The following is a 16458-nucleotide window of genomic DNA, read 5'->3' as shown; positions in this document are numbered from 1 at the left end:
TGTTTATATATTATATATGGATACTGTATATTTCTCTATGCATCACTGTTATTTTTGTTTATGACAGTGTTTTTTATCTAATAATTTTTTCTATTCTTTGGATTAAGATTTATGTCTTGATACAAAAAAGTTTGCCCTTAAAGTCCCTTTTGTACCGGGGGGTACTAGTATATATATATATATTTATATTTATATATATATATATATATATATATATATATATATATATATATATATATATATATATATATATATATATATATATATATATATATATATATATATACATACACACATACATACATATATATACACACATACATACACACACACACATACTATATTTGACTCAGTGGCAATGAAAAATGGAGCTTTGTCTCCTTAATGGTTCTTCCCAGATTTGCTGGAAAGGGTGTCTAGCATTGTGCAGAGGGTCCATCCACAATTTGTAGCATCTTTATAAGTCCCCAACGCTGGATCGTCGGCCCTCTGGAGACCTCAACTAGGTCTCTCTTTATACATACCCTCTTATCTATCCTTGCTCAGGTGGATGTACAAAAACCCTTTGCCTTGGAGGAGATCTTTCTTTGTGGAGCCTATATATACGGAAACCACCTTGTTTCATTTACCCTATGAAGTAGCTGCATGGCCATTGGTCTGTGACCTGTTACATCCAGATATGAGTGGACACACCATTCAATTTGTGGCGTGTGTGTGTATATTATATATATATATATATAAAATCATACATACACACCACACACAGACATACATATATACACATACATATATAATATATATGATGCCAGCAAGATGGTGTTTAGTTGAAGGTCTCCCCCTAGCTCGAACACGCTGGATATGTTTAGAGATTTATTGTGCCAGACTCATGGAATGAAGCTCTGAAGAAGCGGCTTGTGCCGCGAAACATGTTGGCAACCTCCATGTAATATATTCGATGTTATGTCTGACCATCTATCGTGCATATTTGATTTTATATATTTATGGGATGTTTGCCCTTTCTGTTCCTTTTGTGCAAGTTTGTCTTTTATATTTGAATAAACGCTTTTTTAATTGATATATCTGTATGTTCAACCATCACGGAATTACCATTTAACGCCCAGTCATTTCACTTACCTCTATTTACTACTCATTATATAGTAGACATGTGCACTGCCGAAAAATTTGTTCGTTTTTTTTTTTTTTTTCTTTTTTCGGGTCATTCGTTATGATCGCAATTCGTAAATTCAAACATTCATAAATTCAAAAATAAGAAAGAAAATTTGAAAGAATAAAACTAATAATTGCTCGCCTTCAGGAATTCTCCAGAGCCTCTCCCATCCTCTGGAACTCCCTGCCCCAGTATGTCCAATCAGCCCCTACCCTGTCCACATTTATGAGATCCCTGAAAACTCATTTATTCAGGGAAGCCTATCCCACACCCACCTAACAACTGTCCCCAAGCCACCCCCCATCAAATCATTCTCTGCAGCTATTACCTTTTATACCACCACCCCCTCCCTTTAGAATATAAGCTCTACGAGCCGGGCCCTCCTGTACCTTTTGTATTGAACTGTACAGTAATTGTGTTGTCTCCCCTATACATTGTAAAGCGTTGCGTAAACTGTTGGCGCTATATAAATCGCATATAATAATATCACATATAATAATAATGAAATAATAATAACTATTAAATTATAGGTATTGGAATCTCCTTTCAAATTTGGCTGTTTATCCAAAATAATGAATGCAGCATCTAAACAAATGGAACAGAACAAATTAATAAAAAGTTTTTATTATTAATTTGTTACTTTCCATTCGTTTAGATACAGCCTTCGTTATTTCGGATAATTCGTAACTTCGGATAAATTCGTATTCATTACGTTCACTAAGAGCCAAATTTGAAAGGAAATTCCAATACCTATAATTTAATAGTTAGTAATAGTTAGGTTATTAGTTAGTTATTTCAGATTTTCGAATTTTTAATTTACGAATTTATTAATTTACGAATTTACGAATATTTAGAAAAATTCATTAAACGGGTTTTCATTAATTCTGATATTTCCGAATTAACAAATTTGTCGAAATTCGTTAAAGAACTAATTCAGAACAAAACGATTTGCACATGTCTATTTTATAGGGCTGGTGTTCCCCAATAGTCGTTGAGCTGTCTTGGCCTTCCTCAGTGGCCGTGACTATATATCCATATCTTTGCTGCACACATCCTCACTAGTGTTTAGATACCCTTCCTTTGCACCCACCACACCCCCAAGTGCTGGGAGCTGAAGGGAAAATCCCACCAAAAATCACAGATCTATTGCTCTCTCACCATCATTGTAATCCTGGTGAAGATAAGACACGTGGTATCTTCGTGGGTAGGTGCCGCCTTTCCCAAATTTTTCGAACACTGGAATGTCATATTCTAGGGAGGGACAAACAAAACCAATAAAATAATAATAAAGACATAAAGCTACAGAGGGGAAAAAAAAAAAAAAAAACACATACAGGCATGGCAACCAACTGCTGAATCTCTCTTGATATACTTTATTGTCATTGTGACAGATAACGTGCAAAGGTCACTTGGAGCAAAGACAAGAACAAAAACATATTGTGAAGGGGGAAAAAAAAAAAAAAAAAAAAAATAATGTGAAGACAATTATTAAAAAAATAAATAAATAAAAAAAGGGGATGGCAATTATCAGTAGTTAAGGAGCGGGGCCGCCGCATCATTAACAGCCGATGACTCATTCAGCTGTCAGCAGGGTTCCCCTGTTGACAGCTGAAGAGTAAACCAAGTCCCAGCAATTGGAACACATTTTTATTTTTTTTTATTTTTTTAAATTAAAAGGTACCTCTGTTTGACCCTTTATTAAAGTGGAAGTCCAGGCAAAACCTAAACAATAAACCTGCTCTCTGCCACATTATAAACCCACTCTATCCAATCCTGTAAAGCAAAAATCGCTATACACACCTATTCTGGTCCCAGCATCAGCTGTCAGCCGCGGCTTCAATGTGGAGGCGGGTGCAGGAGAAGCAGCCGACAACGGAAGACCCATAGTAAGTCTATGGGTGACATCACTTCCTATCCATTTCACAGCCGTTGTCGGTCCTCTCCTGTACACAACTTCCACTGCTGGAAACCGGACCAGATCTGCTGCAGAATAGGCAAGAATAGAGATTGTGCTTTACAGGGTTAGATAGATTAGGTTTAGAATGTGGCAGAGAGCAGGTTCAGCTTTAGCTAGGTTTTGCCTGGACTTAGACTTTAACCCTTAGAGAGGAAGTAAACCCTGATCGGTTTTACTTCCTCTTGTTCCCTGCAAATGAAAAGCATAATGGGCTAGTATGCATCGCATACTAGCCCATTATGTGACACTTGCCTGCAAACGAATCCATCGATGTCCCCTGTGCAGGCTTCATCCATCTTCGCCCCTCTTCTTTCCGTGGGCCGCGGACTCAGACTCTGTGACTGGCCAAGGTCGCGTGACGTCACTCCCGCGAATGCGCGCAGGAGCAGTCAGTAACGGCACACGTTGGGGGAAGAAACAGCATGGAGGTCCGTTTCTTCACAGCGCACGCACCTATTACATCATTGGCGCACTACAACTGAAATATCTCCTAAACGGTGCACTATTTCCACTACCTATAGGTAAGCCTTATTCTAGGCTTACCTATAGTTAAAAGTCACAAGTCAGTAATTTACTCTAATCAGCCTTAATTACCTCCCTATTGTCCTTCTCCATTTAATTATTTACCTGCAGATTTTTTTTTTTTGGTCACTTCTATTTTCTGAACGATTAGTAATTAAAACTTTTTTTTTTTAGCTGTTCATTCAAATTTTCATACCTTTAGGCTCGGATTCACATTGGTGCAATGCGAGAACCCTTCGAACCCAATGCGGGTTCCCGCATCGCACCCGACTCGCAGGCAGTTCACACTGCCATACGCTAACTGCTGGGAGTGGCAATACAAAAAGTTAATGACACTCCCAAATCAGTTCGCATATCGCAGTACGAACTGTCAATTCAGACAGGAATTCGGATCACACGGGTGTGAAGGCTCGTGAGATCCGATTCTGGTGCGGATCAAAAAAAAAAAAAAAAAAAAAAAAAAAAAGAAGGGTCCTGTGCATTGGCCCGAATGCGATGCAAATTTAGCCATACAATCTGTATGGCTAAGTTCGCATCGTACAGACATCGCATGTAATTTGCACTGCAGTGCAGTGCGAATCACATTCGATGTTGGACAGCACACCAGTGTGATTTGAGCCGTAACATATATTTATGCGTTTGACATAAAAAAAAAAAAAAAAAGAAGCACAAAATCAGAAAAAAAAAAAATTATTTTTATTTAATTTGTCAATATATTTTCAAAGCTTTGTACCATTGCTGACAGCTGAAGTATAAACAAAACAGTTGCAGTAATTGGTATGGGCGACGACTAAAAAAAAAAAGTATATCAGTACTCACTGTAAAAAAAATTAAAAAATGATATCGGTGCATCCCTAAAAGACATGCATCTATCCTAAGATATTGCAGCAGACCGTCCGTAAATATATGAGGCTGCTTCTTGCAGGGGAATATCAATATAAGAAAATCTTGTGGAGGGTGACAATGGCCAGCCCAAATATTCATAGAAGTTTCAGATAGAGATATTTCCAACAGAGGTACAAAAAGCAACCACAGACTGCTAACCAAAATGAAGTCTGTGATAACAATATCAAGGCTTCCTATAAAAGATGCAATTCCCACTTGCCAATCTGAAAGGTGATCTTCCTTTTCACACAGCTTCGCTACCATCGCTACCACCATTAGGTACCTGGCGGTAGCGATATGTGTGTATCAGCTCAACATTATAAGCCAGCTGCTAGGGCTGGGCGATTTTCACAGAAAAGGAAAAATCAGTGATTTTGTTACAAAAAAAAAAAAAAAAAATAAAAAAAATAAAAGATTCACGATTCGAAATCGAGTTTTTTTTTTGGGACACCACGCTGGTCCTGAGGAGCTGCGGGCAGGAGTTTTTAGGCAAGGCCGTGGCTTCGGCCTAGTCCGCGGAGTCCGGTCTCGCGGACTAGGCCGAAGCCGCGGCCTCAGGACCGGCGCGGTGGGGAAAAAAAAAAAAAATCTAAAAAAATTGATTTGCTTACATTTTTAAATCGATTTGACTTCTCAACTGGATTCAAGATTTAAATCGATTTTTTCCCCAGCCCTACCAGCTGCTGGGGGGGGGGGGGGGGGGGTAGGTAAAGTGGTTGCATTCTATGCATGAAGGTAAAAAAACAGCATCCCCCTCCCAAAAATACTTAAACAAGCCTCCTCTCAATCAATCAATGTCCACGAGAGCCTTGCCTCTCCAGGACTCGCACTCCTAACTAGCTATTGCCAGCAGTGGGAGCCATTCTGCTTCTGTCAATCACAGCCAGTGAGCCAATCAGGGTGTGGGGCCGAACCACGGCTATGTGTGTGCATGGACACACACAGTGACGCTTCGGGTGCCCCCACAGCAAGCTGCTTGCTGTGGGGGCACCCGACATGAGGGAGGAGCCAGGAGCGCCGGTGAGAGACCAGAGAAGAGGAGGATCTGGGCCACTCTGTGCAAAACCATTACATAGAGCAGGTAAGTTCGACATGTTTGTTTTTTTTTTTGAGAAAAAAAAAAAAAAAAACATGAAAGCTTTACAATCCCTTCAATATGGGAATGGAGGAAGATCCGCTTTATTTTATGCACGGTAATTATATAAAACAGATCACACCATAATACAATCAGAAAATTCAGTAAACATTAACCTGACCTTTTCCTTTTAGCTATCTCATGTGAAAACTATTTCAATGACTGTGCAAGAGAGGAATCTAATCAGGTAAAAGCCTCACCTGAGAACTCCTGGTAATTGTCAGGGTAGCTCTGAGCCCTGGGCATCCTGGACTTGTGGTAGTTTTCACTATAAGAAACAAGAAGTAGAAGAGGCTTCAGTTTGGCTTTTACCGTTTAATGCTAAAATATTTAATAAAGAATAGAATTTTTTTTTTCCTAACACTTACCCATCTAGAGGGCTATCAAGAGATGGGCAGCTGCCAGAGCCAGAGTTTTCAGGACTGCTCAGGGATAAAGGGTCCAGCATCTGTATATCAAAAATATACTTCATTAATATATAAAGTATTGTTCCCGGCCCTAAAGAAATTAACCTTTTTTTTTTCTTTTTTTTTTATATTGGTTTGATCTGAATCACACAAAACATTCAATTTTTCCTATATCATTCCACATTAGACTGGCGTGTGCTGCTGGAAGATTCCGCACCTTTCAATACATACTTCACAATTGTGTCCAACTGCCCTCCCTCTTCTCCCCACCTCACAAATAATTATAAGGATCGGATCCCCCCATAATAAACACATCACTGAAATACTCTGTCCTGTTGCAGGACGTGGTTACTTCCACTATCTCATTCCAATTTCCTATAGGTCTCTGTGCAGTAGGAACAATCATCTTCTATCATCTTCTATCTCATCTCCTGTAATATTCTGTTCAGCTGAAGGATGGGGATCCTTCCACTATCTCCCTACCATTTCCTAAACAGGTCTGAGCAATCATCTCCTATCTTCTCATTTCCTGTAATATTCTGTTCCGCTGCTGGATTCGGCTCCTTCCACAGTCTTTGTCCTCAGTCCCAAAATGCTCTGTGCAGCTGGAGCAATAGTCAGCATGCTGGAAAATGCTGTCCCTTCTACTCCATGGTAGGTCTTCCCGTACCAAAACTCAAGCAGCCCAATAATGGCTTAGTGACATGAGGGGACAGATCACTGCCCCGCAGAAAATCAGGACTTCACTCTCTAGGAATGCTCTGCTTCACTTGGGCATACCGAGACTCACACCCCCCCCCCCCCCCCCACATTCTCTTGATTTTCCCCTACCCCCCCATCCCCCCCCCCCCCCATTCTCCTGAAACACTCTGCTCGACTGGGGGATGTTGACCCCTCATCTTCTATTCATTGGATAAACTATTTCTGGAAAACTGTCACATTACATGTCTTTTTCATTTAGGCCGGCCAATTTTCTTTCCTGTAACCACAGGCTGAATCCCTTCTACTGCACTATTGTTTAATGACAGATGGAAGCTTCCCCGCCATCAGAATACAATGATCACTTCTGTTGGCTATAGCTGCCGACAGTGATCACAAAAACAAAAAAACAGACAGGCTGGTTGTATTGAAGTCGATTGATAGGTCGACTGCAGTACAACCAGCCTGCCCATAGATTGAAAGTCAGACGGTTCCTGGTTAACCGGACGAACTAAGACGAATTTAAATCCATCTGACTGGCTTTACCTAGCACACAGGCACATTACTTCATGGCGGGGGGGAGGGGGGAGATGGGGGGGGTGCCTTTGGCCACGTGCTGAATTATCTAAAACCCAAAACAAATATGTAATCTACTGCAGCTTAACCACTTGCCGACCGTGTTATACCTGAATAATGGCTACAACGCGGACATCTAGTTCTGAGAGGCCGCCATCACGCCCGCTACTAGGCGCGAGCGGTGCGCTCAGTGATCACAGTGTCCGGAGAACATTGCTGACGACAGACTGAACCATTCAGCGGCTCTTTACCACATGATCAGCTGTGTCCAATCACAGCTGAAAATAGAATCCGGTTATCGGAATTCCTTTCCTCATGCAGACAGCATGAAAGAAGAGAGACGATAACCAGCTTCTCTAAAAAGGGAAGCTACACTGATAATTAGGGAACTGATAATCAGTGCAGCCAATGTGTGCCCACCAGTGCCGTCCATTGGGGCCTATCAGTGCAGCCTCATCAGCGAAGGAGAAAAATTACCCAATGCCAAAATTTTATAAAACTATGAAAACTTTATTTTCCAAAATTTTCTCTCTTTTTGTTTAATTAGCAAAAAATCCAGTGGTGATTAAAATACCAGCAAAAATAGGATTTTTTAGCTTTATCATTACCTGCAAAATCCTTTTCTTTGAGTACATCATGGGACACAAAATTAGGCTAATATTCATTACCTACTGGGTTATACTCCATCTCCAGGTGAATGGACACTGGTAGACCAAAAGGTCTTTAGACAGGAAGGGATCCCCTATATAACCCCTCCCATACAGGAAGAACTTCAGTTTTGTAGCAAGCACTGAATCCTCAAAAAGAGGGGAGGGACCTTCGTGTCTCAGGATGTACTCAAAGAAAAGGATTTTACAGGTAAGTATGAAAGGTGTAAGCTGTTTAAGAACGCCCGTGTTGTGGCACTTCCGAAGCACTTTTCATTCATTGCAATGGGCAGGGGCGTTCTGGGAGCGCCATATACAGCACTCCCAACCTGCCCCAAAGATGCTGCTTGCAGAACTTTTTCTAACGTCCAGCAAGCGCACCGCCCCAGTGTGAAAGCACTCAGGCTTTTAACACTTGGGCGGCATGGTAGGCAGTTTGCAGGCGCTATTTGTAGTGCTAAAACACCTAAAAACTGCCTCAGTGTGAAAGGGGTCTAATTGTGGAGTAAAGTTAAAATAATAAAATAAAAAAAGCTCAAGACCCCTGCCTCTCCACCCTCTCTACACCCGATTGTTTGCAAAAAGAGCACAAAAGGTGGATAGGCCATTGAGAATAAAGAAGGCTATAAAAATACATGCAATAAATAAAAAGTGAAGCTACTTAACAAAAGTTCTCCTGCTGTAGGGTACAATTTGTCACAAAACAAGAGAATTTGGTAAAGCTTAGTAACAATGACAAGAAGCTTACCTGGTCCATGCTCTCTGGAATGAACTCCCCTTCACTGTTAATGCTGGTAAAAGAGCCATTTCGAACAACATGGTGCAGTTCTTCTGGAATGTATCCTGGCGGAGGGGAACTCCGATCCCTAGTAACTATAAATAGCATAAATCTTAAAAGAAAGGAATTGTAAAAAAAAAACGCTAATATATCAGTTGTTATCAAAGTGTGGGTGGCTTGAACTGTGGTCCCTAAAAGCTACAAAAGCACCCATAATATTCAGTGTATAACCGAATACTCTGAGACTTCAGGCATACTTGATGAGATGATTGGAGACTGCAGACATGCAAAAGGGGTGGTTGGGGACTGAAGACACACTACATGCGAGAGAGAGAGACTGCAAACATGGTACATGATATGGCCAGACCGCCATCATTGTAGCCTCTTTACAAATGAATACTCCCACAACTGACTTCCGGGGCCTGCAAAACGGCAACTAAAATTAATTTAAAATGAAAAGTAATAAAAAATAAAACGAATCATAAATTTCAATAAAATTGAATAAGTAAAGAATATTAATAAGATTGTTATACAATTCATTTGTTGGTTCTTTATATATATACACACACACACACACACACACACACTAGCCTGTATTTGTGGGAGGAGTCTGAGAGGGCTATTTAAGCCTCCTCCTCTGTCAGCCCAGTGCTCGTCTGCCACCCACCCGTTTCCCCCAGTCTTCATACTCATAATACTTTTTCTTATTCTTACATTCAAGGTATGTCCTCTTTATAGGCATACTGACCAGCCAGGCCAAGGCACACCTCAGGCCTTGGTGCTTAGGAGTATCACTTTCTTACTCAAAGACTCTGACTACAAATAGCTATATATACACATATGTGTCATAAAGGGGAATTTTATATATTAGTTTACTAGTTGATAGGTAATAAAAACTTCAAGATAGATTGTATTAGGGTACAAATTATTAAAAATCATTAAAAATATAGCAGATTATCAATTATACTAGAAAACACATATGATGAATCCATTATAGAATACAAATGATTAAAAAATGAATAATAGACATACTTATTTTTAATTTAGAAATGATAAGTTATGAACTAATTGGACACGTATTATCTGGAAAGTTAATTGAGAATCTAAATAAAATTGAAATAGAGAGTACGATTATAGGTGAAATTGAGGATAACCATAATAAATTGGTATAGTTAATACTATCTAGTACACTTTAGGTATACATATTTGTAGAGAGAGATGCATATCCGCATCACACAAAAACACACAATATATAATATATATATATATATTATTATTATTATTATTATTCAGGATTTATATAGCGCCAACAGTTTACGCAGCGCTTTACAATATAAAAGGGAGACAATACAGTTATAATATAATACAATACAATACAATAGGATTAAGAGGGCCCTGCTCAGAAGAGCTTACAATCTAATAGATATATATATATATATATATATATATATATATATATATATATATATATATACACACATATACATAAATTGTATGAGTCCGGGGGGGGACTCAACGAGGAGTTCGAGGTGAGCACTATTATTGAAATCACAATTCATCCCCTCTTTTTTTCACGCTTTTCTGTACTCCCCCCTTGCCAAAAAAATTTTAGTCTGTTCTAGTGTGTTGTAGGCAGATTGGTTTGGCTTGACACTAGGTATATCAGTCAGTGTACAACAGCACTAGTATACATTGTTCTGATGACATCATATTTATGTCACTGGTACTTATATATGGGGGGGGGGGGTGGAGTCCTTCTTCATATGCATCCCATTGCACTGCATGGGTTTATTATCCCGCCTGTAGCCCACAATTCATTACCTTGTTGGTATCCAATGGTCTATCTGCATTGGTTTATTGATGGGTGGAGAGATGTATGTATGTATGTACATATATATAAAAAATGTTGTTTTTTTATGGTTACATATGATTTTTTTATTGGCTTTGGTAGATGGGTGTCATATGTCGTTATATATCATCAGGTGGATTTATACACCATTAATTGTGATACAGTTCTATTAATTTTTTATTATATTTTTACTTTTGTGTGTGTGTGTGTGTGTGTGTATAAAATTTTGATTCACTTTAGTTTTAGGATTCCCGATTGAGATATCCTGTACGGAGTGAGAACACCGACATTACTGTTGACCTTTCGTTCTATGATTGTATTATATCATGTATTTAAACAGTTTCATGCAATGATTTACTAACTAATTGATTCCAGATTGTTTGACTTTCTAAATTGATTGACAATGAGCTATATATTCCACCATGTATGTGGTCCTTTATAGGCATGAAGTTTTGAAGAAGGGTGTAATCTGTATTAGCCCGAAACTGTCACCATGACTGCCTTATCTTGTTGATGTCTTTGACAATATTTCATTAAAAATAATTTTGTGCAGCAATCCCACTTGAATATATATATATACACACACACACACACACACACACACATATACACACACGTATATATAAAGAACTAACAAATGAACTACCATATTTATCGGCGTATAACACGCACCCCAAGTTTAGGAGGGAATTTTAAGGAAAAAAACTTTTAGGAGGGAAGTTTAAAGGAAAAAAAAAACTTACATTTAAATGCCCATCAATGCAGCCTTATCAGTGTCATTGAAGCCTTCTCAGTGCAGCCTTGCAGCCATGTCAGTGCAGCCTTGTTAGTGCAGCCTTCCCCAGTGTCCATTGCAGCCTTGCCCCAGTGCAGCCTTGCAATCCCCACCGATCTCCGCTGATTTTTTGCGATCGCGCCGACATACACATCCGAGTGTACAGATTCAAATATGGCGCCGGAGGACTCGGCGGAGCAGAGCGAGCGCCGCAGAGATCGGAGGGACTGGGTGGAGCCGAGATACACATAGCCGAATGTACTCGGCTCTTTTCGGCTCCGCTCACAGTCACGCCCAGTCCCGCCCTGGGCGTGACTGTGAGCGGAGCCGAAAAGAGCCGCGTACACTCGGGTATGTGTATCTCGGCTCCGCCCAGTCCCTCCGATCTCTGTGGCTGAGTCCGCCGGCGCCATATTTGAATCTGTACACTCGGATGTGTATGTCGGCGTGATCGGAAAAGATCAGCGGGGATCGGCGTATAACACGCACCCACGATTTTCCCCTGATTTTAAGGGGAAAGAAGTGCGTGTTATACGCCGATAAATACGGTATATAGCAATCTTATTATTCTTTACTTATTCAATTTTGATGAAATTTATGATTCATCTTATTTTTTATTATTTTTCCATTTTTAAATTAAATTTTTTCCGCCAAGAGAAAATATATGTAATTCTTTCTATTGATATATCTTAGACATATTGTATGCTGTTCTTAAATGAAATCTAGTTGTCATATTATTCCCTATATGTTTCCAGTAGAAGTTCGATAAACTCTGATTATAGGGTTAAAAAACCCAAGACAAATCAATCCCAGCTACAAAAGGACTCTTTGGATAACGGAAGGCAGAACTGAGGAAGGAGGCCACGCCCTCCAAAACGGGTTATCCTGACAACTACAGCATCCTCTGTCAGTTGGCTCCATCAGAGCTTTCCCTGGGACAAGTGTTGCAGGCCCCCCACAGCTTTCTCCTGCCCGGCCGTCTCTTCAGTCAGTGAGCGGCTCGCTCGCGGCTTGGTGGCAGCTGCTTGATGATCCTGTGTCTGTGGTGCCAGCCCATCCATCTAGCGGATCTCTCATCCGCTCCTAAGCACGGATGTGTCCCTCGTTAAGGCTCTCTATTGGAGGAACTGTTTGATGCTGTTGATTCCCCTTCACTTGTGAGTGTATTGATTTTATCCTTTTAAAGCTAATAAAAAGACGTTATTGCACCATGAGCCTGTGCGCTCGTATTCCCTTTTGTTTTCACAGCTATCAATCTCCTGTTGATCACTGAGCTGCAAGGAGTATGGTGCTGGCCAGATTGTTTCACATTAAAGCCTCCTCGTTAAGGGATTCCTCGGTCAGTGTGTTTTCAGTTTGGATTGGGCATTCCTAGAGCAAAGACTATTTTTGTTTTATGAAGGGGGTAAAATCCCCGCGATAGGAGGAGGAGGAGCTGCTGTGATATAGGTAACGATCAGCATATTTTTTATATAACACAGGCACTTTATGTTACAGAGGGGATAGGATTTTTTTTATAGTAATTATGAGAGCAGCAAGAGCTGAGGGGGCGGGCGCTGACACAAGCAGGAGGGGCGGGAGGGACGAAGGAGAGGACAGAGCAGGGCTGCAGATGACGGAGGCACGTACTCTGACCACGGTGTCAGAGCTCAGCAGCCATGATACGCCGTGGTCAGCTTACAGAGGGGAGGATATAGCCAGGCAGGATCAGTCAGGTTTTTTAGGTGTTATGGGGGGGGGGGGAGCAATAACACAGCACAAGCACTGTGCTGTATAACATGCTTTAAGGGCACAGGATCATTTTTTTTTTTTTTTTTATTAGGTTAACAAACGCTTTAAGCACTGGGGGCTGGAGGGGGAGGTATTTAGGCATCTTACATGGCATGAAAGCAAAAGTAGGACATCATCAGTGTGACAGCTGTGTCATCTCCTAGCCATGCCAGTTACTTCTTTCCTTTCCAAGAAAAACAACGCCAATGTCTAAGACGACAGAGGTGGGCGACAAACGTCCTACAGATATTTCATTAGAACATAGCACCTACCAGGAATCGCAGTCCTTTCTTTCCTCTCCGTTCCTCCAAATACTGTGTTATCGAGGTCCTCCAGGCAGGGCATGTGCTCCATGTCACATGGGCTGGGGACCTAATATAAGGAAAAAAAAAAAAAAAAGAACACTAGTGGAAAATGTCAGACATCTATACTAAAGTACAACACATTCCACGTATACAGCAGGAATTCAACAGCCAAGAGAATTGTTAAAAATGAACAACTCTATACAAAGCAAGTTAAAAAAAAAAACCACACCTAGTTATTGTAGGTGAAGAACAAGAGCTGAAGCAGCCTTTTTTCTGCCAATCTGTTCTGCCAATGAAGTGCCACTGTAGTAGCAGAAGGAGGCAGCAGACAGAAATGGCACTTGGTGCTCTGGAATGAGACACACACACACACACACTATAGAGGGACATGCTTTGTTCATATTCAACATCTGAGGTTTACAATCACTGTAATGTAGAAAACCTTCTGCAAGCAGCATTGCCCCCCCCCCCCCCGACCCCCCTTTAACATACTTGAGCTTGATCTTGATTCAGCAATGATTCAGCCGAGGCTCTCTCTCTCCTCATTGGCTCAGACAGCAGTGGGAGCCATTGGCCCCTGCTGCTGTCAATCACAGCTAGTGAGGAGTGAGTGTGGGGTGGAGCAGAGCTGCATTCTGTGTTGTAGACACACAGAGCCAGATCGGGAGGGAGCATGCATTCCACCCACTTGGGGGGGGGGGGGGTTGGGGGTCAGAGCCAGGAGTGCCAGCGGGAGACCCAAGAAGAGGGGGGGTTGCTCTGTGCAAAACCATTACACAGAGCATGCAAGTATGACATGTTTGTTATTTAGAAAATAAAAAAATGCTCTTTTTCGATCACTTTAAAACTGCACACCTTTTAGTAAAAATGTCAATCCTTTATGAGAGAAACATGGAGGCTTCCACCATCGTGAAAATAATAAATGCCACTTTGTTTCCTTTTGTCATTCTAGCGTGACATCCATACATACTAGATAGATAAATCGCATTGTTTAACGATGGCAGTCACCGTGTTTTTTTCATGACAGATCTGCTTTGATGCCTCAGCTGTAAATTTTTTTTAAAGCTGGCCATATACGGATCGAAATTTGCTCAGCAGGGATCTGCCAAATTTCAATCGCCTGCTCAACAAAAGTCAATCTGTTGACAGGAGATGTTGGAAATTTTTTGCCGATCAGAGGCTGTGGCCAATCAGCTGCAGCCGCTGATCAGTGTATAGTCCCAGCGGAGGGGGATCAGTGTATGTCTCAGCGGAGGGGGGTTTCCTCCATCCACCTTGTTTCTATGGAGGGTCTGTTAGTGAAATAAAAAGAATTACAAAAAACTACTAGGTGTACGGCCAACTTTAGAATAAGGCTGAATCATGTCTATAGCGAATTGTCTATGTCTAAAAAAATGTAAAGAAAAGTATGGGATTCGTTTTTTGTTTTTTTTTTTTAAATCATACTTACCTAGCTGGATGCAGCATTGGCCTCCTCCTCCCCTCGCCTCTAAGCCCACGTTTACCATTGGGCCAACTTGACATGCGATTTGGCATGTCAAATCGCGTGCCAAATCGGAGCCTATTGCCAGCAATGGCACCATCCAAATTGGTGTGACTCCATCTTTGCAGTGCCACACCAATTCCCAAAATGGGAGCGGCCGGCTCAGGCTGTCAGCAAGGCTGAACCAGGTGCCGGTCCAGGCATGTGGGCAGATCCTGACCATATAGTTGCGATCCTTCCCTGGCCTTGACCGGCTTTGTGACGTCAGTCCACAGCAGGCACAGGGTCACAGAAGTGCAGAATGAACTGAAATCCGCAGAAGTACAGCCAAATGAGCTTTGATTGAGCTTATCCTTTAATAATGTTTACAACATTATAGTGAAAGAAAGAGTCTTGTGTAATACTATGCCTGACTCTCAAAACGCTTTTAAAAGAAATTCAGCGTAGTATAAAAAAAATAAATACATAAAAAGGAAGAAGAAGAAAGAAAAAGAAGAAAGACGAAAGAAAAAGAAAAAATGAAGAAAAAAAAAAAAAAAAAAAGGAAGAAAGAAAAAAAAGAAAAAAAAAAAAGAAAAAGAAGAAGAAAGAAAAAGAAGAAGAAGAAAGAAAAAGAAGAAGAAGAAAGAAAAAGAAGAAGAAGAAAGAAAAAGAAAGAAGAAAGAAAAAGAAAGAAGAAAAAAGAAAAAAGAAGAAAGGAAAGAAGAAAATTTCTACCATTAGAAATGAAAAAGATATGGGTTCAGAATCATACCTGAGTGTGTACATGAGAAACAAGCAGAATTTTAAGGCTCTTCATATGAGAACTTCTGTCCAGCAATTCAACGGCTTTGTCCAAATCATCCTGTGTCTTCAAAGGTATTACCAGCTGCAGAAACAAAGAACGTCCACCAGTTAGTCATGTAAGATTTGCTTTCATCTACAATAGTCACCAACATATTGTATTATGGATGCTTACATCAAGAAAAGGTATCTATATTATTGCACTATTGTTTTGTTTGCAGCAATTTTTTCATTATCATAATTGCAATGCGATTATTTTTTTATAGGAGGGTCTCACCATTATTGCTGCTTAGCAAGTTTTCAAGTTAGCCACTGGGTGGCACTAGTATCAATGTTGCAGCACTTTGTGTCATTTACTTTTGGAGGAGGTAGTGCTTCACCTTTTTTACTTTTATTATGGTGCCTGGGTCTTGTTGAGCCCTGTGCCAACGTCCCATGAAGGTATATGAAGGGCTTCTTCACGTTAGAAAGTATGAGACAGGTTGGTCTAATTACTCCAATAATGCGACTACAGGAAGCATGGGCACAGATTCATCCCTTTCATTATAAACAAGGGTGGATTACATGGGTACCAACTCATCCCTTTCAATATAAGCCTTTCATTATAAACAGAGAGGGAACACAAGGGGGGTACTGAAATCATCCCTTTTTATTTAAACACAGGTAAATGACATGGGTATAAAATGTATCCCTTCCATTATAAACATGGATGGATTACA

General features: G+C 40.6%; 1 protein-coding gene across 1 annotated transcript in view; it reads right to left on the bottom strand.

Moving 5' to 3' along the window:
• Window positions 1-16458, bottom strand: part of MAP3K2 (mitogen-activated protein kinase kinase kinase 2) — a 97122-nt gene that overhangs the window by 25933 nt on the left and 54731 nt on the right. The window contains exons 6-11 of the mRNA XM_073634415.1: window positions 15711-15824; window positions 13441-13540; window positions 8745-8869; window positions 6036-6115; window positions 5868-5935; window positions 2327-2419 (exon numbers count right to left, since the gene is read on the bottom strand). Coding sequence (XP_073490516.1) covers window positions 2327-2419; window positions 5868-5935; window positions 6036-6115; window positions 8745-8869; window positions 13441-13540; window positions 15711-15824 — 580 coding nt within the window. The remainder of the gene's footprint in view (window positions 1-2326; window positions 2420-5867; window positions 5936-6035; window positions 6116-8744; window positions 8870-13440; window positions 13541-15710; window positions 15825-16458) is intronic.

The sequence above is a fragment of the Aquarana catesbeiana genome, linkage group LG06 (genome assembly GCF_042186555.1).
Source record: "Aquarana catesbeiana isolate 2022-GZ linkage group LG06, ASM4218655v1, whole genome shotgun sequence".
Classification (NCBI taxonomy): Eukaryota; Metazoa; Chordata; class Amphibia; order Anura; family Ranidae; genus Aquarana; species Aquarana catesbeiana.
This window is presented reverse-complemented; position numbering and strand designations above follow the sequence as displayed.